This window comes from Peromyscus leucopus, chromosome 10 (assembly GCF_004664715.2).
Source record: "Peromyscus leucopus breed LL Stock chromosome 10, UCI_PerLeu_2.1, whole genome shotgun sequence".
NCBI lineage: Eukaryota > Metazoa > Chordata > Mammalia > Rodentia > Cricetidae > Peromyscus > Peromyscus leucopus.
In genome coordinates this window covers 77286393-77309257 of record NC_051071.1, presented here as the reverse complement: position 1 = coordinate 77309257, position 22865 = coordinate 77286393, and the positions used below count along the sequence as shown (strand labels likewise).

General features: G+C 39.2%; 1 protein-coding gene across 2 annotated transcripts in view; it reads right to left on the bottom strand.

Annotated features, from left to right (window-relative positions):
• The window catches only part of Mthfd2l (methylenetetrahydrofolate dehydrogenase (NADP+ dependent) 2 like), a 102452-nt gene extending 85280 nt beyond the window's left edge, over positions 1–17172 (bottom strand). The window contains exons 1-3 of one of the 2 annotated variants that reach the window (XM_028881895.2): positions 16831–17172; positions 2179–2363; positions 1503–1625 (exon numbers count right to left, since the gene is read on the bottom strand). In XM_028881895.2, coding sequence (XP_028737728.1) covers positions 1503–1625; positions 2179–2363; positions 16831–16946 — 424 coding nt within the window. In that variant the 5' untranslated portion in view covers positions 16947–17172. Of the gene's footprint in view, positions 1–1502; positions 1626–2178; positions 2364–14973; positions 16779–16830 lie in introns of those variants that run through there. The other variant, XM_028881896.2, reaches the window with a different exon arrangement.
• Positions 17173–22865: the final 5693 nt, after the last annotated feature.

Genomic DNA, 22865 nt, shown 5'->3' with positions numbered 1-22865 from the left:
GTGCAGACCATCTCAGACACCTGCACTCAGGCCCGTGGTCCTAATCATCCTCTATGCGAACCTGCTGGGTAAAGAAAGTCATGAGGAACCCAAGAATGGGCTCCCACAGGACATACAGAACATCCCACAGCAGTTTAGTTGTATTAAGATGACTGTATTTTGAATATTAATGTATTATTATTATTATTTGTATGGTTCACAACCATTTCTCTCATTCTATAATGTCTCTTCATCCAGTAAAAAAGTTGATGATTTCTAATGACTTCTTTACTATGGATCAGTTTTTAAATTTGATATTTTCTCACTATTTTTGCTTTGCTTGGGGCATCACATCCAAGAAATATGAGTCACATAACAGTCAAGCATGTTATCATTGGCCCACTATGTATTTCTTTCAAAGACCTGATTGGGAATTGAATATTTCTTATTCAGTTCAAATACAGACATAATGTGTGTCCTCTCATGTATCCCAGACTTACACCCACATGACATTATACAAGTATAGAAGAGACCAAGAGGGTTAGCCTATAAATATGAAAGGTAAATAAACAAGAGATGACAATGTAGTGTAATACCTGTGAGTGGATCAGAAAAAACAGTAAACAGCAGGGAGAGGCAGGAGACCCCTCTGCCTGCATGAAGCAATGGTAAGAACTAAGCTGTAAAACCCTGACATACACAAGAATATTAAGTCACTCCAAGAGGATTCAACCTGCATGTAAATGGGGGCATGCTAACCTGCTGGAATGTTAACACTGCATCCTGTGAAGTGGAGAACTGAGTGGGGGTCAGGGAGAAATAAGGGACAGGGCATGCTGAAAAGCAAGACAGAATCCCAAAGGAAGGAACACCTGCTCAAACTTCACATTAAGGAACTCTCATCAATATCCACGATGTTGAATGTACATATAAAAGATAAACTACTTAGGAAGGAATTTGGCCAATCAGTTCATCATGCCCTTGAAAAGGTGCTTTGCTCCACATCAGTTGCACATCGAGCCACTGATCACTATGCAAACTACTCTTGACATGGTTTTATTTAAAAAAATAAAACAAACCAACAAAAAAATAGATACTTTAATTCTTCTGTCCAATGTTTTAAAAGATAATATGGTGGATAAATACTAGTCACACTAGTTTTTATGTCACTATGTATTTACAAACCACAATAAGATTAGTTTTTTAGTACCTGAACAAAAATTGTTAAGAGACACAGAAAAATTGCTAATTTTCCCCAATGTGTGTTAGGAGCACCACCTGCCTTCAGCTTGCAATCAGCTGTGGCTGTGCCGGCTGAACAGAGACATATGTCTTGCCCACACCTAAGTTTTCTACTCATAGCTTTTCATCTCCTATGTGTAAATCCTCAAGAAACTGTCAGCTATTACTACAGTACTAAGATAACAGCCAGTCCTCTTCTAAATGTGTTTTATAAATTGCCTCCAATGCCATGATGTGCCTTTTCTCCTGCCCAGCCAAATACACAAAAGAGCATCATGTACCTGGAAGTGGTAGCTGAACTAATATACCACTGACTCTTGGGTCCATGTTCAGCTGATCAGTGATATCCAAAAGTTCCTCCTGAGAAATGCTCTGGGGCTTTAGAATGAGCTCGCTGCAGATACCTGGAAGAAAGCCAGGCAGAGAAGATCATTGGAATATTCTTTGTCTCCCCCAGTGTGTCTCTGGGCTCCTATGATCCTCCCACTGGAAGGAAAACCCTTCGACAGAGTCAGTGTTCTAGTCACCGGAGGAGGGGTTTCTCAGTCAGTACAGGGATTCTCTCCTGATTCCTAGGCATCACTTGGCTACTACTCCAGAAGACAGCTTGCACTGATTTGTGAAAAGCCCTCTGAGTAGCCTTAAAGAAACCAAGGGAGACAAGAAATCAGGGAAGTTTATGATTCAGTTAAAGCAGATGCAATATGCAAAGTTCTTTAAAAGTGAAGAATCCTATTACCTAATCCATAAAATAGGAAATCACACTGAAATAATTCTATAAGAAACCTGAACACAGTAAGACATTCATATAAGCATGGGTAATTGAATAATTTCTAATAATAACAATAGGCCATGCTATTTGAATGGTGCTTACTTGATAATTATCAATCATGATTGTGTAACTTTTTGTGATAACAGAAACATTTAATAACAGTTATAGCTCACACACATACCCACCTACAGCGGAAGCAGCTTTTATCTTATTCCGGACATAGGTGTGGCTTGCTGGGTTATCTCCCACTAAAATGATACTGAGGTGGGGTCTCCTGTTCCCAAGAGCAATCCATGATTCCACACCTTGCTGTATTTCTTTTTGGATTTGTTTGGCCATTTCAGTTCCTGAGATGATAATGGCTTCGTGTCTGTGGGAAAAAAAAAACACTAAGTATAATATTAAAAAAGCCAATAAGGAACATTCAACTGAATAAATGTATGGTACAAGAATGTTCAAAACAGCTGTGGGGGCTGGTAAGATGGCTCAGTGGTTAAGAGCGCACGTTGCTCTTGCAGAGGAAGGACAAGGTTCAGCTCCCACTACCACATGGTGTCTCACAACTGACTGGAACCCCATCTTCAGAGGAGCCCTCTTCTTGCCTCCACAGTCACTGCACACGGTACCCAGCCACAAAGACACACAAAATAAAAATATTCAAAACAACTATGGGCATCCAAAATTTGACTTTTCTAACAACATCTGACACTCATTTTCAAATTCATAAATAATACTAATGATTTTTGCGAAGGGTTATAACTTTTTTTGTACATCTGCCTTATAATCAGCTTGTACTAGACTGAATGTATTTATGTTACCCCAAATTTATGCTGAAATTCTAAACTTCTCAGTTCTGAGATTAGGAGAGGGGCTTTGGGAGGAGATCAGTGTGGTGGTCTCTGCAAACACCATGACCAGCAGAGTAATGATCCACATGAGGCAAGAAGGAAGTCTGATTCAACATACCTCAGTAACTGGAGCTGGTTCAAACTTTGAGAGTCTGATGCTGGGCAGTTTATTTTAGGCATATTTAAGTACAGTGCAATTCGGGAAGAAAAAAAGATTCCCTGGTGACAGTTAACTCAATTGCATGTGCACAACAAAGCTCAAGACATGATTATATTGAAACTCTTTTCAAAGGACATGTGACCTCTTCCATAAAGATGGGTTCTATGGGTTGATTACATGTGACATCTCAAGGTTCTGGAGAGAATCTGGTGTGGTCTCAGTCATACAGACAGTGTAAAAGTCACCAGGTTATTAACCCTCTCTGCTCCCGTTTGTAAAGTACATGTTACATGTCCCATAAAAACGGGTTGTAGTATTGGCTGAGAAACCGTGCTCAAGATAAGTATCTAGGGAGGGTGACTGAGATAAACTAAGACTCTGGGGGAGCCATAAGTGGCCTTGCCATAGAGATGATAGTGCAGAGGTCACTGGGCTATTAACCACATCCACTCCCAGCCTTCTGGGCAGAAAACAGGCCATACACCTCTTCCTTTGAAGGAACAGCTCTATGTGTTTAACATTCCTGGTCTCCCTAGTGCTTATCTGTAAGCAGAGGACCTCATGCCCTCTACAGATCAAGCCAGGGTCAGAGCCTTTGTAAATGATCTTAGTGCCTTTACAAGGCACTAAAGGCTCCCACTTCCTTCCCTGTGTTATTTTATGGGTGATGCAACAGAGAGAAAAAACAGCTCATTTGAAGTTTTGGTGTCTGATTTCATATATTCTAGGTGTTAGTCCTATACCTGAAGTACAGCTTCATTTTCCCATTCTGTAAGCTCTCTCTTCACTCTGGTTGTTCCTTCCTTGGCTATGTAGAAACTTTTCAATTTCATAGAATCCCACTTTTCAGTTTTGGGAATTATTTCCACTGCCCTTGGAGCCTTTCTGGAGCATTCTGGGCTTTTAAGTACTTTTTTATATATTTTTTTGAGAATTTCATATATAAGTACTGTATTTACATCATTTCTACCCCACTCTCTCCCTACTCCAACTCTTCCCGTGCTTCTCCACTCTCTCAAATTCATAACCTCTTCTTTAATTATTATTCATACACTTATATATAAGCATATACAAGTACAACCTACTGAGTCTGTTTAGTGTTACACATTTAGGACTGACTGATTACTTGAGATTGGGTAACCTATCCTGGGGCTCATTCCTGGAGAAAACTGATTCTCCTTCTCTTAGCAGCCATTAATTAACTGACTTCATCTAGAGCTGAGGCCTTATGAGGTTCCCCCATTCACATTAACATGTCAACTATGGTTGTCATTGTGCACACCTTATTGAGGTGATGTGTATTGCCACAGAAACAGAATAAAAAGGATCACAGTGAGAGGACCTGTGATGAGGGGCACAGTATGGTACAGGTTCTCTGTTGGGGAACATTAGAAAAACAGGAGGGCTCTTAGTTAGGGAGTGAAAAGGAAGACAAAGCAGAGGGAAGAGAGGAAGAGGTATAAGGGGCATTAAAGATGATTATTTTCTGTTTACTTAAAAATATGTGTGTATGTGTATGCACATATATATAATTTAAAGGAGGTTACACTACTTGGAGTGATAAGGTCCCCAAGGCCACACACTGTCCATGAAAAACCCTAGTACCTGGCAGGCATGCTGTTGTTGATCAGGGGAGTTCAAGAGACATCAAAACCAATACAAGCTATTTCTGCCCATTGTTGTCTCTTAGAACTTGAAGCTAATACCTACTGGGGATGTCTTTCTGTATGCTGTGAATGTGTGCTGCTCTGATTTGGCAGATAAATAAAACACTGATTGGTCAGTAGACAGGCAGATAGTATAGTATAGGAGGGCTAAGCAGAGAGGAGAATTCTGGCAACAGGAAGGTTGATACGGGGGTCACAGCCAGACACAGAGGAAGCAAGATGTGAAGGCAGAACTGAGAAAAGGTACCAAGCCATGTGGCTAAACATGAATAAGAATTATGGGTTAATTTAAGTGTAAGAGCTAGTCATTAATAAGCCTGAGCTAATGGCCAAGCAGTTTTGATTAATATAAGCCTCTGTGTGTTTACTTGGGTCCAAGTGACTGCAGGGCCGTGGGAGCCGAGCAGGACCAGAGAAAACTTCAGCTACAAAGACCCTATTGCTGAAGACATCATTTACTTTGGACACAGGACTTGGAGGAATTGAGCTGGAACTTACCTGGGAGCCTCCTATCTCTGCCTCTTAAAGTTTCACATGTGTTTTTCTCTAGAAGTTCCAAGGTCTCTGATCTCACACTGTTTTTGATCATTTTTTTAAAAGTTCATCTACAGGGGAAACTCGGTTTTCCCAGTACCCTTTGTTAAAGACGACATTTCTTCTCCAATGTTTGTTTTTGGTACCTTTCTCAAAATATTAGATGGCAGTACTTGTGTGGGCTTATGTTCTTCAGTTTTATTCAACTGGTCTATGTAGATACTTTTGTGCCTATGTTACATGGTTTTTGTTAGTAAGGCTCGGTAACATAATTTGAGATGATATTGTGATGCCTTCAATATTGCTCTTCTGCATAAAAATTGCTTTTGTGATTCAGGGTCTTCTGCTTCCATGTGGATTTTACAGTCCTATAAGGGTTTTATAGTTCAATGAAGACTGCCATTAGGATATTGAAGGGCTTTTTGATTTTGGCTAATATAACTGTTTTACAGGATTAATTCTACTAATCCATGAGCCTGGGAGAGTTTTCCATCTTCCAATGTCCTCAAATTCTTTCTTCAATGTTTCAGCTTTTCATTTGGAGGTCTTATACTTCTTTGGTTAAGTTTATCTAGAAAGTTTATTAAAAGCTATTATGAATGTGGTTTTTCTGATTTCTGTTTTTCTCAAGTTCGCTACTGTTACGTTGAAAAGCTACTGCTTTTCAAAATTGATTTTGTACTCTCTTAGTTAGAAATATTTAATCAGTTCTAATAGTTTCTGGGGGAACCTTTAGAGTCTTTTAAGTATAAAATAATATTTGCAAATAGGGATAATTTGATTTCTTCCTTCCCTATTTATATCCCTTTCATCTCCTGGTATTATAACCCTAGCTAAAATTCTGAACACTATATTGAGTGAGAGTTGAGAAAGTAGACACTCTAGTTTCATTACATATTTTAGAAGACTAAAGGTCTCTTCCATATTCGATGTGTTACCGAATGATTTATTCATGTATAATCTTTGTTATGGTAGGATAGGTTCTTTCCATCTCTATTTCATTCATGGCTTTATCATGAAGGGAAATTGAAATGTATAAAAGGATTTTTCTGCATTAAAGTAATAATGTGATTTCCCTTAAAGATATACAGTCTTACATATAATATTATATATATATATGTGTGTGTGTGTGTGTGTGTGTGTGTGCATATATTGAACCCAACTTGCTTTTGTTGAAACCAGCTCATTTTTGATGTCATCTTAATATGTTCTTGGATTCATTTTACCTATTTTATTGAGAAATTTTGTGTCTTTGTCTGCGTCAATCTAATGAGTTCCTTATGGTTCTGTTTAATATGTTTGCTTCTCCTTGATTTAATTTTGGTAGGTCACATATGTAGGAATTCATCAATTTCTTCTACATTATCCAGTTGTTTGGAATATAAATTTTGAAAGTATACCCCAATGATTCTTGAGATATTATTATAATTTATAGTAATCACTTTCATCTCCAGTTTTATTAATTTGGATCTTCTTTCTTGCTTTCCTTTTGTTAGTTTGGCTATGGGTTTTTCAGTTGATTCCACATATCATCAATTTAGTTTCCATTTTATTATTATTTCTTGGCATCTACTGCTCATTTGGATTGTTGTTTTTCTAAGATATTGAGGTGCATCATCAGATTATTTATTTGAGGTAGTCTCAATATTTTAATTGAAGCATTCACAATTATGAATTTCTCCTTACATTGGCTTTTGCTCTATCCCAAATATTCTAGCAAGCTGTGCATTCTATGACTATAATTGTATTGGTTTATTTCCAAGCACCATATTCCATCAATTGATCTACATATCTACTTATATTATTACATTTCAATTTTGATTACTACAGATTAGTATTATGTATCAAGATTAGGTAGTCTTATACTCCCATGTTTGATTTTGAGGTCAAAGCTATTTTGGCTATTCAAGAAAGGTCTTTTATGGTCCTACTTAAACTTTAGGAATTTCTACTTCCAGGAAAACTGCCTTTAGAATTTTGACAGGACTTGTGCTGATTCTGTAGATAATTGCAGATAGTGTGTGTGTTTAGTATTAATTTCTCAGATCATGGACATAAGTTTAGAATTTTAGCGGGACTTGTGTTGACTGTAGATAATTACAGATAGTGTGGGCATTTGAATATTATTTGCTGGTTGATGCACATGAAATATTTTCCACCTTGTTTTTCTTCAAACCCTTTCATTGGTGTTTTAAGTTTTCAATGTCTGGGTCTTTTATCTCCTATGTTAAATTTTTGTGCTTTATAAATGAAGATACTTTGCTATTTCCCAAGGAGGGGGAAGAGGAAAAGGGCATGATCATTATTTTAATGTGTAGTTGAATTATATTTTTACATGTGTGTTCATCAAGGGCACTGGTTGTTTTCCTGTGGTGGTGTTGCCTGGCTGTGGTATCAGAGTAATGCTGGTTTTATAAAGTGAATGTGAAAGTATTTCTTCTTCCTTTTCTAATTTTTGGAAGCATTAAGGAAATATGGTATTACTTCTTAAAAAGTTTAATAATGGTCATCAGTGAAGCCAATCAGGTCCTAGAATCATTTGTTGCTATTAAAAAAAACTTATTACTCAAATTCTTTATTCATCAAATTGTTTATATTTTGTATTTCTTCCATTGCGATTTATGTTCCTAGAAAAATGTCATTTTTTTCTCAATTATGTGATCTGTTACCATGTAACAATTCACAGGAATCTCTTAGTATCCTTCCTGTGTAGTATTTCTATTTTAATTACAATTTTATATTTTATTTCTATTTGTGAAATTTTCAATTTCACCCAATTATTGAGACTTAGTTTTAACAAACTAATAACATCAACAAGACAATAAAATTTTATGAAGACTAATTTTTTTTTTTGTTTTTTTGGGAAATATTTAGGATATAGTCTGTGCATTTGAGAAGTATTCCGCTGCTGACATAGGAAGCATTTTATATGCTATTAGGTTAATTTAGTTTAAGGTATTATCCAAACTAGTTTCCTTTCATTTTCTATTTGGAGGATGTATTGTTCAAAGTACAGTACTGAAGTCCCTTAGAGATTGGTCTCCAGCTCTGCTTCAGTGTTGGATACATATATTTTATCTTCTTGATAAATTGACATAATTATTGTATGATGACCTTCTTTGTCTCTTTAATAGTTTTTTACTTAAAGTCTATTTTCATAAAACCATGTTTCCACCACCCAGAATCTTTTTTCCTACTCACTTTCAGCCCATGTGTTATCCTTATAATTAAGATAAGTCTCTTAAAGACAGAATGAAATGGAGCTCATTTTTGTTTATCCAGGCAGGCACTCATGCCTTTTTATTAAATGTTTAATTCATTTGTACTGACAGTAAATAAATAAGGACTGACTGCCATCGTGCTGCCTGGTTTTCTGGTTGTGCATAGACTCTCAGGCCTTTCTTCCTCTCTGACTCACCTTTGCTGAGAGCTTCATTTGTCCCTTTGGATGGAATGAGTTGTTGCTCTCTTCCTTTCAAAGACTTTTACTTTAGAAAATCTACATGTGGGACTTTGGACTTAAAGGATTTCTTTCCACATTTAGGAAGTTTTCTGTCATTTCTTTTAGGTTTCTGTTCCTTTCATTTTTATGTTCTGGGATTTCCACATTTTGCATTTTGGTTCACTTGGAGGTGTCCTGTTAAGTCTCATAAGATTGAAACACTTTCTTCTTTATCTTTTCTTGTGTGTCTCTAGTGGGAAAATTCAGATAACATGTCCTTGAGTTCACTGCTTGTTTCTCCTGATTGATCACACTATTGCAAATTTCTGTGGAACTTTTTTGTATCATTCAGCAAACTTCATCATTTATGATTAGTATTTTTTAAAATTTTCTCATTGTTAAGTTTCTGATTTTTATTTTCATGTTTCTGATTCCACTTAGTTTTCTTTCATGTGTGCTTTTCTGCAGCTTGCTGAGCTTAAGCTATTTTGAATTTTGTTGCTGGGATGAAATAAAGAGCAAGCATGCAGACTGTCAATTGGGACTGGCTCAGAGTGTGACTACCAGCATTTGCTTCACACCAGCATTTATTATAAGGCAGGTGTAATAGTTTGAATGTAACTGGGCCCCATAAGCTCATAGGCAGTGGCACTATTAGATGTGGCCCCTTGAAGCAGGTTTGGCCTTGTTGGAGAGAGTGTGTCACTGTAGGGGGCGCGCTTTGAGGTCTCCTATGCTCAAGCATGACTAATTCAGACTACTTCCTGTTACCTGCAAGTTAAGATGTATCAATTCCCATCTTGCTCCAGTACCATGTTTCCCTGCACGCTGCCATGTTCTGCCATGATGGCAATGGACTGAACCTCTGAAAATGTAGGCCACGCCAATTAAATGTTTTTCCTTTATAAGAGTTGCCATTGTTATCTCTTTATGGCAACAGAAATCCTAACTAAGACAGAAGTTGGTACCAGAAGTGGGGTATTGCTGTGATGGGCCTGACCATGCTTTTGTTTGAAGGAATATGGACCTTGGGACTGTGGATTAGAAAAGTAGCTGAATGCTTTAAGTACTCCTTAATGGGCCATACTAGTAGAAGCATGGAAGACAGTCGCACCGAGTATGATTTGATGAACTATGGGTTCAAGATGTTTCAGAGGAGAAGTCTTGAGGGCCACAAGGATATATCATAGAGATTCAGGTGTGTCTTAAAGCTAAATTTTGACCGGCCAAGCGTCTGTCAAAAGGCAAAGCCATTTATTATGAATATTTGGTGTTACTCAGCCTTTAATATTCCAGCTGTCTTCTGCTATGAAATCCTTGCAAGCCCAGACCAATTGGTAAACAGTTCAGCTCCCCAGACTTGCTGAACCTACTAAGTTACTAACTGCCCTGCTGAGCTTAGGAGACAAGCTGGTGGGAGACACCTAGCTTTGTTTCCTGTGCTAATGAAGCTCAGACAACCCTGAAAAAATATGCTAATTCCTCGATTCTAGTCCCTGTGGATATGACTGTATTTGGAAGTACAATCGTTTTGTGTGTGTCTTTGCTTGTGTGTCTAGGATGTAACCCCTTCTCAGAACAGAGAAGATCCTTAGTCCAGTATGACTGCTGGCCTTTCAAGAATAGACACACAGGATATCATGTGAAACACTGGAGGAAGACAGCCACGTGATGACAGTGTGAAAGACTGGAGTAGCGCAGACGCAGCCTAAAGAATGCCCAGGGCTGCTAGCAAACCCGGTGCACGGCGTCACCTTAACTTCGTATCAGACTTCTACTTTATGGGAGTGTCAAGGATAGATTCCTATAGTTTAATTTCATTTATGGAAACCTTAGTAAATGTTTATACCTACATAAAAGCCCATCTTCCCAACAGATTCTGAAACCAAAAAGGGCCCAAACTCTGTATATACGTGAAAAAAAAAAAAAAGTACTGCTGTAGCACAACTTATAGCCTAGTCAGCTTCTCAACAATGTGTAGGTAGCACTGTATGAACACTCTGAACAAATGGATGGTTTCCATCTAGAATGGGATAAAGAAAGGTGGTGCACTGTTACATCATACTATTTAAAATGGCATGCTAATTTAAAACATGCTTATTTCTGGAATACTTTCAGGTAACTGAAGTCATGCAAAGTGAATCTATGGATAAATGGAGCCTTCTGCAATCCCAATTTAAATGCTCCAATTTATGAGAAAAAATATGAATGAGTGAGCTCAAGTTTTTCACTTAGTTTATACTTTGTAATGCATGAAAATGAAGTTGAGAAAATAATTTTACTACATCTAAATAAGACAGTTGTTTTAAAATCCAACAACTTATGTGATGACTTTTTTGTTGTTTCTTTTTCCCTTTTATTAAATAAACATAGATTCTTTTCTCACTCAATATAATCTGAATAAAGTTTCCCCTCCCTCTACTCCTCCCAGTTCCTCTCCACCTCCTCTTTGATGATGATTTTATATCATTACTGTGGAGCAAGGACACTGCAAAAGAAGACAGACATTGCAGTGGCTTGAAAGAAAATGGTCCCCAAAGGAAGTGGCACTATTAGGAGGTGTGGCCTTGTTGGAGGATGAATGTCACTGTGAAGGTAAGCTTTGAGGTCTCATATGTGCTCAAGATACCTCTCAGTGTTTCAGACCACTTCCTGCTGCCTGTGAGTCAAGATGCAAGAACTCTCAGCTCCTTCTCTAGCACCATGTCTGCCTGCATCCTGCTTTTGCATCCCACCATAACAATAATGGAATAAACTCTGAACTGCAAATGAGTTACCACAATTAAATGTTTTCCTTTCCAAGAGTTGCTGTGGCTCTTCCCAGCAATAGAAACCCCAACAAATACAGAAGGCATCTTTGAATTATGTAAACAACAATATTTTTATATTTCAATATGAAATAAAGATTGAGAATCTTCCATTTAGTAGTTTGAGCTAAGCTTAACAGTGCTTTAGCATCTTAGATGAAATAATTTTAAAACAAAAATTACTTTTTGTCAAAAGAAAATAGTTCAAATTGAAACTTTTAAGACTACTGCCAAGAAATTTCCTTTTAAAATTAAGTATATGTCTTAACTTCTCCCAGAAAAATCTATCAGTATTTTAAAAGGCATGATTAAGAAAGTGATTCAAATTTGTCATAAATACTAAGAGTAATTACTTAGTCTTACTAAAATTTAATATTCTACAAACTAATAGGAAAATTTTGTTTCAATGTATAAGGATATAAACTTTCAAAATACCACTGAAAATATTCTGTTTCATAGGTTCTATAATATGTTTCTAAGACAATAAATTTTCTAAATCAGTGGTTCTCAACTTTCCTAATGCTGCAACCCTTTAATGTAGTTCCTCATGTTGTGGTGACCCCCCAACCATAAAACTATTGCATTGCTACTTCGTAGCTGTAATTTTGTTGTTATGAATCATAATGTAAATATCTGATACAAGACTGTAAAGGGGTCATGACCCACTGGTTGAGAACCACTAAAACTTAAATGTATAATTTTTATCATTTTAAAATCCTTTTTATTCTCAGAAATATGTCAAGTTGGTCAAAATTTTAGTGGTCATTGATCCACATCAAAAGTATACTCAACTTCACCCCTTAGACATGGCTCTCACAGCGCATCTGGGACTGCTTGTTTGCATGCTACTTCCTGAAATGAAGGGAGTATCTGGATCAGTTCCCAAGGAAGGCGCTCTCCCCAAAGCCTCTCTTCCCTGTTGCTGGGCTAGCCACTAAGGGAGACTTTATCAGTAAGCAGTAAGTTACTGCAGAAAGCAGGGTGTCTGTTAGAGCAGCACTGTGCAATAGAAACTACTCAGCTGAAACCAGAAGGCTTGGATGTGAGCCTGGCTCACAGTGGGAGCCATAATGAGGTTAGGCAAACCACTTAATTGCTTCCAAAGACACAGACTTGGCTCATGGATATAATGAGAATGCTCTCCTTTGACCTTACACAGTAAGACGAAGGGTTGACTGGCTAGTTTATGAAAATGTTTCTACTTCCTAGCTCTTTTAAATAATGGAGACACACTCACATAACCTGGAGCAATATGAGAAGACAGTCATCTACAGTTAGCCATATTTCTATGAGCTTATTTGTCTTACATTTAAAAAAATGTAACTTTCTTAAACTATGGTTACTATAAACAAATACTGTCTATAATGTATAATAAACCAGAGCAGAGCAATAAACAAGAAAACCAACTTTTTGTATATCAACATATTCCTCCATAAGTACCAGAAAATAGACCTTAGTCATGATCAATGGAGCATTTAAGTTGGACACTTGACAAACTCTTAATCCTTATTTCAAACTCGTTTAATTATAACTATAATTGGAGCATCAGTGAACTGCTTTAGGATCTCTAAAGATGAAAAAGCCTAACACCACCATAAACAGTTCTAAGGTCTCCAGGAGTTCAGCTTAATCACTGTGTGCCTTGAGGTACAGCATGGGTATTTGGAGCTTGCGTTAAAAATATCCAAGGGAACCATGGAAAAGTCAGATATGGAATAAATCTAATAATGTAATAACACAATAGTATGGGACCTTTTGTGGGGTATGTTTGAAGTCAGTAAATAGTAATGAAAGTTAAGTTTACAACCTTTTTATAGGCATTTCATTTCCCCCCTTAAGTACTTCACTCAAACCTTGAAGCAATTTTACCAAAAATCATATATTTATAAATCAACAAAAATTAAAAAATAAAGCAAAGCAAGGTCTATCATGTATGATTCATTCCAAAGTCAGTTTTGTAGCTTGTCAATTTAGAACCCTAAAGTCAAATCAAAGGATTAGTAATGACCAAAAAAACTCATGTAGTTTTATATACCAACTTTTCCAGAAATGAATTTGATACATGAGAACCCCTGGTTCATCTCAGAAATCTTTGGAGACATTCTCAGAAGAATGGTTTCAAATGCGAATACACAGTTACCACGGAAGCCAGTTTTATTGAGATCACATAGAGGTAAGTCTTACAGTAAGTACCATAACAGCAAAGTAATGAGTATAGATGATGTTTTGTAGTAGCTTACCGATTTCTGTGTATTAGTAACCTCACAAGTACTGACTGATGATAATATTAGTGTCATTTGTTGCCGACATTTACAAGGAAAAAAATGTTGAACTGATCAGATGTTAGTGACCTCCCTCCCAGGTTCATGGATTCCCTCAGTTCTAGCTATGGGATCCTACATTAAGATATGCTCCATTAAGGGAATCGGAGAAAATAGGTATAAACCTGGTTATACTTAGAGTTTAAGAACGTATATTTTGGCCGGGCATAGTGGTACATGCCTTTAATGCCAATACTCAGGAGACACAGGCAGTCACATCTCTGCAAGTTTGAGGCCAGCCCATACAGAAAGCTTCAGGCCAGCCAGGGCGACATTGTGACACATGTCTCAGAGAAATAAGTATATTTTGTAAACTGAGGGTTTCTCTAGTTCTTGCACTTACATAGCATTTCCAAGGCCACAAACAAACATTACTTTAGAAAAAAGTATATATACATGAATGCATATATATGATATATATATAGAGAGAGATCTCTCTATATATACACACACATATATACATACATATATATGTATATATATATATGGACAGGAGAGTATAGAGCATCAGACACAGCACAAATGGGTCTTTAAAGGGACAAGAGGCTTTCCTTTACAACCTGGAAGGGATAAAAAAGCAAGAGGGGAAGCCCCCTGGACAGGGTGATGGGAAGGAGGGCTTACAAGGAGCCTTCAGAGAAAACCCTCAAAAAAGAGAGAGAATTTAGGCACTGTTTTAATCCAAGTCCTTTCTGATTTGTGACGTCCCACAGTGGCAAAAAGAGGGAATAATTTAAGCACAAAGAATGCTTTTCTAACTTTTTGAGCACGTGAGTAGTTCATTTCACAAGAGAAACTTCAAAATTAAAAAGGCCTATGTACTGACATTAATTTTCCTCAATTATTAAGCTCTAATTTTTCATGCATAAACAAAAATAACTCAAGATGAACTTTAAAGGGAAAAAGCATTGTAAGGTAAATGGTACATATTATGAGATCACAGAGCTTCCAAATTCTACAAAATATTATTTCTTGAAATTCAACTTAGAAAAATAACTCTCCATGTAAAGAATATTTAGTTAAGTTCCATTGTTATAGGTGTCTACTTTGACAAGAAATATAAAAAAATTTAAAAATCCTTTTTTTTTTCATTTAAGGATATAAAGGCTCAAAAGGGTGATCAATTTGTTAATTTAAAACAGTGAATACCATTGAGGAGTTTATCACACTCAAGGGTAATTTTCAATAAAAAAAAATATACCCTGGTTCAAATTTCACGTCAATAGGAATGATGTTAATTTGTGACAATCACTGTGAGGGACCTGACAAAGAAGGTGTCACTAAAAAAGTTGACTGAGTGGGGAGGCAGACAGTGGCGACCTCTGGAAGATGGAATCTCTTCTCTCTGCTGGTCCTAGAAGAGAAAAGAGACACCAATAAGCATCAACACACTGTCCGAATTTTTCCTCCCCACCCGAGATACACCACCCGTCTACGGGTGTTTCTCATGCTTACAGCCAACCTCACCTTCAGATATGGTGTTCAGTGCCAAAAGAAATGTCAAAAAATACCACCTTATCCTAACTTGATGAGTGCTATCTTAAAAATGAAACCATTACAACTCATATTTCTTTTCACAATTGTAATCTATGCCAAACAGAATGGAAAACAGGCAAGCTCAACGTAGTATCTTTAATCACCACGTTTTGAAAAACACCCTTCCGAAATTCACTGTACTGGCTACTTTTAATTATTAGGAGGCCATTAAATGTCTTCTCTGTGTGCGTGATATCAGAGTTCAAACCCAGGGCCTCCCACCAGACCCAAATACAAGTTACAAGATGGGAATCTCCCTAAGTGGATGGGTGATGTCTATGTGTTTCTGTGTAAGAAGCACAACCCAATATCGGGATTCTGACTATTGTTTGTGACTCATTCGGTAGGCACTGGGCATGGAACAAACGGGGTGATAGAGACACTGAGCTGATGAAGACATTAATCAACTTGTACCCTTACCAAAAAGATTATCCTTACTGGAGGGAAGCGCTAAAAAACTTGAAATTCAAAGGATAATGATTTTAATGGAACGTCGTTAGCAGATAACTCCTTTGATTCTGTAATACAAACAGAACCCTACATAATCTGTCCTTACCAGGGGCAGAGCAGACTGGCACTATAGAGCGAAACAGCAAATTCCAGCACAGCGACAGCGTACAACAATAGAAATCCAACCCACTGTCATTTTCACACATTTCACATCTATAATCCTTTATAGACCAAGTCACTGTGAGCCATCTTCGAGGTAAAACCTACAGGAAATACTTTAAATTTCAGTGACTCAAGACTAAGACCCAAATGCATATGATGAGGCGTTAAACTAAAAACAGCATCGATAAGCACGGCATCATGGCTCACTTTCCTCCAAGAACGTTGGACCTGGAGGACGCAAAGTGAATATAGGACAAGTGAGTCTCCAACCAGAGTAGTGAAAGTACATCACTGGGATCCCTGAGAGTGGACGAATGAGTTTTTCCGACCTCACTGGCTCTGGACAAGACACTATGAACTGTTGTTCCATAGGTTGGATTCTCCAACAGACCAGGGAAGACGAGGCAGGGTGGCGTGTTCCCGGGCACCACCGTGTCCTTGCATTGTCCTCACCAGCAGCCAAACCCAAAGAGATCAACGAAAGCAAAAAGACGGCCAACGTGCGGAAGGCTGGCAAGAGCCAGCCAGGGAAAGGCGGAGAGGCCAGCCTCACCAGGCAGCTTTGTGAAAGCATGAAGACGTTCAGATGTGGGAAGGACTTCAGCCAAGCCGGTGACAAAGACACAGAGAAACTGAAACGCTCCTTAACTGTCTACACAACGCCTGCTCTGGCTGGCACCCTAACAACCCGAACAAAGAAAGGCAGGGTCCAAGCGCGCTGCCCACGCTCGCCGCCCTCCGTCCTGAGCGCCTTACCCGCCGCGGCTGCAGCAGGACGCGGAGCCCCGGCCCCGGAGCGCGGGCCCCGGTCCCGGGTGCACAGGCTCTCCATGCTCCGGCCTCCGCAGGCCCCGCCGCCCGCTCGCACGCGCGCTCCGCCCCACGCGCGGCCCCTTCCCGCGGCTCCTACCTCACGCCGCTGCTCCCGAAGCCCCGGCGCGCGCGCTCCGCGACTCCCGGGACCCTCGCAGGCCCTCGGCCCAGGCCACCCCGGAGCAGCAAGAAGCCTCGGGCCCGCGTCGCCATGCTTCGCGGCCCGCCTCCGAGGGTCCCGCCGCCGCCGCCGCCGCCGCCAGCTCTGCTCGCCGGGCCTGCAGCACGCGCGCCCGGGGCCCTCAGCAGGGTTCCGGGGCGCGCGGCGGGGCGGAGCCCGGAGAAGCGGAGGCGCGGCTGGTGGCCGCGGGGTGGCGGGCGACTCGGCTCCGACCCCTGCGCGGTCACCGCGAGAGCGCAGGGAGGGCCTCCGCCATTCACCGCAGGCTCCAAGCCTTCCGGGTCCCTAAGGCCCAGCTCCCGCCTGTGGTCTCCATGGTTACGCGCAACGCGGTGGAGCGGGAAAGTTGTTTCTGGTCTTCGCTTTTCCCTCCCTGAGTGCCCTTAGGATGATGCTTTGAGAAAGAAAGATCAAGAAGAGGAAGAAACAAAGAGGACCTTAGGATTTCTACAACTGCGCTGTCCTTGACATTTCTAGAGGATCCATTGCATCCCCAGAGTTTGTGGTTCCTTTGAAGCAAAGCGAGGTTGTCATGAGAAAGCTAAAAAGCCAGTTTAAAATAAATAATTAAATAAAATAACAATCCAGGTCAAACCGGCCACAAAGCTCACAGGAAATATTTCACCCAAGGTCAAGCTGCAGCTGTGAGGAGTATGATCCCTCCAGAGCTGTTCTCTGCCTGCTGAGGGAAGTTGTAATCAAAAAGTCCCAGATGTTAGAGAGCTTGTTCTGTAAAAAATCCTGTCAAAAACAATGGGGCATAGAAGTCAGTTAGACACAAAGAAGCACCCAGAAGAAGACATGGAAGAAAATCTTGGCATTGAGACCTTAGATATAACAATCATACTGTGTTAAAAAAAAAAAATTAAATTGCTGCTGTGGAAAAAAAAATCTGTTAAGAGAATGAAAAGCCAAGGAGAAAACTGGGATGGGATGGGGTGGGGGTGTTTCCAAAATATTTATTGTGTCCTTGCACCCAAATATACAAAGACCATGACCATCCCCAACTTTAAATGGGTCCTGGGGTCTCGGAACTCGGGTCCCACGCTTACACAGCAAATACCTGACTATCTACCCAGCTTTGTTTTGTACATTAGGTCGTTGATCCCTTTTGAGTTGAGTTTTTACAAAGAGCTAAGATAAGTGCGTGGTGGGTTTATTCTTCAACATACGAATATCCAGTTTTCCAAGCATTGTTTGTTATAGATGTTGTCTTTTTCTCCCACATATTGTTAGCATTTTTTTTTGTGTGTGAAGAATTAGATGACTGCCACTGTGTGGGCTTATTTCTGGACCTTCTGTTCTATTCTGTTGATATATAATGTGTGTGTGTGTGTGTGTGTGTGTGTGTGTGTGTGTGTGCGCCAGTACAATGCTGATTTTGTTTCAGTGACTAGGTAATAAAATCTGAAATCGGGCATTGTGATCCCTCTGACATTGCTTTTTAAATTTATTTATTTATTTATTTATTTATTTATTTATTCATTCATTTATTTATTTTCTCAGCATTGTTTTAGCACTTCTGAGCAATTTATACTTTCACATGAAGTTTAGGACTGTCTCTTCAAGTTCTATAACGGTTACCCTTGGAATCTTGACAGGAACTGCATAAAATGGTCATTTTAATAAGGTTCATTTTTGTTACATGAGCATGGGATGTCCTTCTGCCTTCCCAGGTCTCCTTCACTTTCTTTTTCCTGAGTTTTATAATTCCGTTTTAGAGATCTTCCTTCTCTTCCATTAGGTTTATTCTAAAGCATTTTACTATGTTCAGGGCACTGTGGGCGGGGTTGTTTTTTCAGCAGGTATGTTACTGGAGTATTTTAAAAGACTGCTGCCCAAGCAGCCAGGTCTAAACATATACACATACAAGCAACACCAAATGATTCCACAGGCTGTGTTTATATATACATGTGCTCATTTGTGTGTGTGTGTGTGTGTAATTATAACTAAAGGAGAAATGATGTAAATACAGAATTCAAGCGAAATTCTTTTAAAAAAATAAAAAGAAAAACTTTTCTTTAAAAAAAAAAAGGACAATTTATTTCTGTGTCCCACTGATTTGCAAGAAAGCACTGAGTTCTAAGTCTCTTAGTGGAGACTGTTAGTCTTCTAAGTATGGAATACATAATCTGCACACAGGAAAGTTTGACTTCTTCCTTCCCTGTGTTAATGCTTTTTATTTTCTTTTGCATTATTGCTCTAAACATTCAGATATTATATTGAATAAGAATAATGAGAGTGAGCCAGGAGCTGGTGGCGCACACCTTTAATCCCAGCACTCGGGAGGCAGAGGCAGGCATATCTCTGTGAGTTCGAGGCCAGCCTGTTCTACAAAGTGAGTTTCAGGAAAAGCGCAAAACTACACAGAGAAACCCTGTCTCGAAAAACCAAAAAGAATGATTAGAGTGAAAATCCTCATTTTTTTCAGTCTTGTTCAGTTTTTTTCCCGTTCAAAATGCTGTTTACCACATCGCTGTATGAACAGCCTTTATTGCACTGAGGTATTATCTTTCTAAAACCATTTTCTTTAGGGTTTTCATTAGGAAGGGATGATAAATTTTGTCACATGCCCTTTCTGTCCCTATTAAGATGTTCCTGTGACCTTTGTCCTTCATTCTATTTATGTGCTCAATTACTCTACTGATCTGAATATATCAAATCATTCTTGTATCCCTGGAATGACACCAACTTGATCATGATACATACTTTTTGTTTTTTGGTTTTGCTTGTTTTTTAGAGTGAGCTACTGAATTCTGTTTGCAAGTGTTCTGTTTAGAATCTTTGTGTTTTGTTCATCAAAATAATGATCTATAGTTTACTATTTGATGGTGTCTTTGATGTCAATGCAATTCTGACTTTCTTGTTGTCCCCAAGATGTCTTGTTAATATGACAATACAAAACATTCCAACTTTTAAAATTCCTACAGTCTTTACAAGTTCAAACACTTCAAAAGTTCAAGGCCTCCCTAAAATATCCAAAGCCTCTCTAAAATTCCAAAGTTTCTTTAGAAGTTCAAAGTCTCTCACCTCAGGGCTCCTGTAAAATAAAAAATAGTAAGTTATAAAAGGAAGAGACAAGGCCCAGTTGCAATTAGATCAAAGCAAAACCAAAATCCAACAGTGAAAAGCTGTGTCCAACATCTGGGATTCTCTCATGGTTTTCTGGGCTCCAAAGGGCTTAGGCAGTGGCGTTTCTCTGCCTCTGCCATTCACAGCACACATAACTTCTCATAGCTTCGAGATGGCTCCATTCCACAGCTACTGCTGTTCTTAGTGGTCATCCTATGGTACTGACCTCTCCAAAAGGCTGGTACTTCTGCTTCAACTGGGCTCAGTCCATCGTGAAACCTAGGTCTCTGAATTAGGTAGCTAGAGGAATAATTTATAAAGCCAAGTGGAAAAAGAGGGGAACAATGGGTTTTGCATGATAAGATCTAAGTAAATAACTGTGGTCACGTTATCAATGGCAATAAGAAGAAAACAGGACAAAGAGGCAATGGCTCAGATTAAGACCATAGTGTTGTTGGTTGTTTTTACTCTTTTTGGGGTCCGCCACCCAGCTCCCAAATAATTACATGTGGAGGCTTGTTCTTAGTTATAAACACCTAGCCTTTTCTTGTCTTAGTTTCTAGCCAGCTTTCCTTAACTTAAATTATCCCATCTACCTTTTGCCCCTGGGCTTTTCCCATTCTCTTGCTCCTATAAATCTTACTCTTACTCCGTGGCTTGCTGACTGTGCAGATGGGTGGCTGGCCCCTGGAGTCCTCCTCCTTCTCTAGCTGCTAAATCTTTTCACTCCTCTATCTCTTTTTTTTATCTCCCTGGATTTCCCCCTCTATATATTCTCTCTGCCTGCCAGCTCTGCCTATCCTTTCTCCTGCCTTGCTATTGGCCATTCGGTACTTTATTGGACCATCAGGTGTTTTAACAGGCACAGTAACACAGCTTCACAGAGTTAAACAAACGCAACATAAACAAAAGTAACACACCTTAAAATAATATTCCACTACACCCTAGTACTTGATGTTCCTCTGAGGAGGCTGAAAGAGCTGACAAGGAGCCTTTAGGGCTTCTTCATCTCCTGCAGCTTAGGGTGGTGACATGGACAAGACACGTATCTTACCTAGGCATAGACTGAGGCTATGCGTCATGAGGGTGGCGTGCTTTTCTCAGGTGGAAATAATGGATGAAAATAGTGCCAGGATAACAGTCCTGGCACTATGCCTTGGCTCTGACATCTAGCAGGTTTTATAACCTTTGGCTAGTCAATTCATTTCACTTTGTACATTTCCCTTTATTAACAAATCATAGTAAATATGACGTGGTGGTTGTCATGACACTTCGAAAGCAAAATATTTGTAGTGCTCAGCCTTGGTGTAGGGAGAAGGGGACTGGACCTGCCTCAACTGAATCTACCAGCCTGGGCTGACTTCCCATGGGAGACTTTGCCTTGGAAGAGGTGGGAATGGTGAGTGGATTGGGGGGGGGGAGGAATTCTGGGGGATGAGAGGAGGGAAGACAGGGGAATCCATGGCTGATATGTAAAATTAAATTAATTATAAAATAAAAATATTTAAAAAATATTTGTAGAGCTCCAGAAAAGCCTCTTGGGGGAAATAGTTTGTAAACTAAGAGTTGAAGAGTAAGCAAAAAAAAAAAAAACAAAAAAAAAAAAACAGATAAAGGATGAGATGAGAGACGTTTCCATTAGAGGGAAGTGTATCTGGAAAGCTCTGATCCCAAACAGCGAATAGTTATTTCAGAGGACCAAAATAGGACTTTCTTTAGCTAGAGCATAGTGTGCTGTAGATAAGAAACCAGAAAACATAAGTTATAAGCAGTTATTAACTTCCTTAAGGTCATCGAGCCATCAAGCAGTCTATGAGCTGATCATGTTTGATCCACCATTCAATACCATTGAATTCTTTTTTTTTCTTTTTTTTTTTCCGAGACGGAGTTTCTCTGTGTAGCTTTGTGCCTTTCCTGAAACTCACTCTGTAGCCCAGGCTGGCCTTGAACTCACAGAGATCCGCCTGTCTCTACCTCCCGAGTGCTGGGATTAAAGGCATGCACCACCGCCCGGCTCACCATTCAATTCTTAATTCTGTGCAGCCTGTCTACAGCATCCTACTGATAGGAGACCATTACCAAATGTAACAGCAGGCACAGTGTTTTTCACTGGTCTTGGGAATCATGTAGAAAATAGTCTCTGAAAAAAATCTAGAGAAAACGTTAGATCGGGAGTTATTAGGCATGCAAAGTGAGACTACAAAACTGAGGAAGACAAATTAATTCAGTTAAATTAGTCGGTAAACTGTTAATGGTTGTTTTTAGCAGATTCCTCAATTGATAGAGAAACCATTTCAAAACACAGATTGTGATTAACACAAAACAAATTGTTGTGAACACTTCTCTATTGTAAGCGTGTTTACTACTCATTAGTTTGAAATATGCTTGAAAATCCAAGCCAGTTGCAATTGCCTTACAAAGGAACTCCAGATATCCAGATCAATTCAGTTAGTTCTCAACTAACTCGTGACCGCCTTGGGGTTGCCAAGACCATTGGAAAACACAGATACTTATATTATGATGCATAATGTAGCAGAATTACAGTTATGAAGTAGCAACAAAAATTTTATGGTTGGGGGTCACCACAACTTGAGGAACCATACTAAAGGGTCACGGTATTAAGAAGGTTGAGAACCACTGGTCTAGAGATTAACAAAACTACGTCGATTTCTCTTGTCTAGAACACTGACCCATAGGAGATTGAATTTATTTCTGATAAATTGCCTTCTGTGTGCTGATGGTTTACTGGGTGAGACACATGTTGTGTGTCTTAGAGTTTCTATTGCTGTGATGAAACACCATAACCAAAAATCAAGTTGGGGAGGAAAGGGTTTTTTTTTTGGTTTACTTTTCCACATTGCTGTTCATTACCAAAGGAA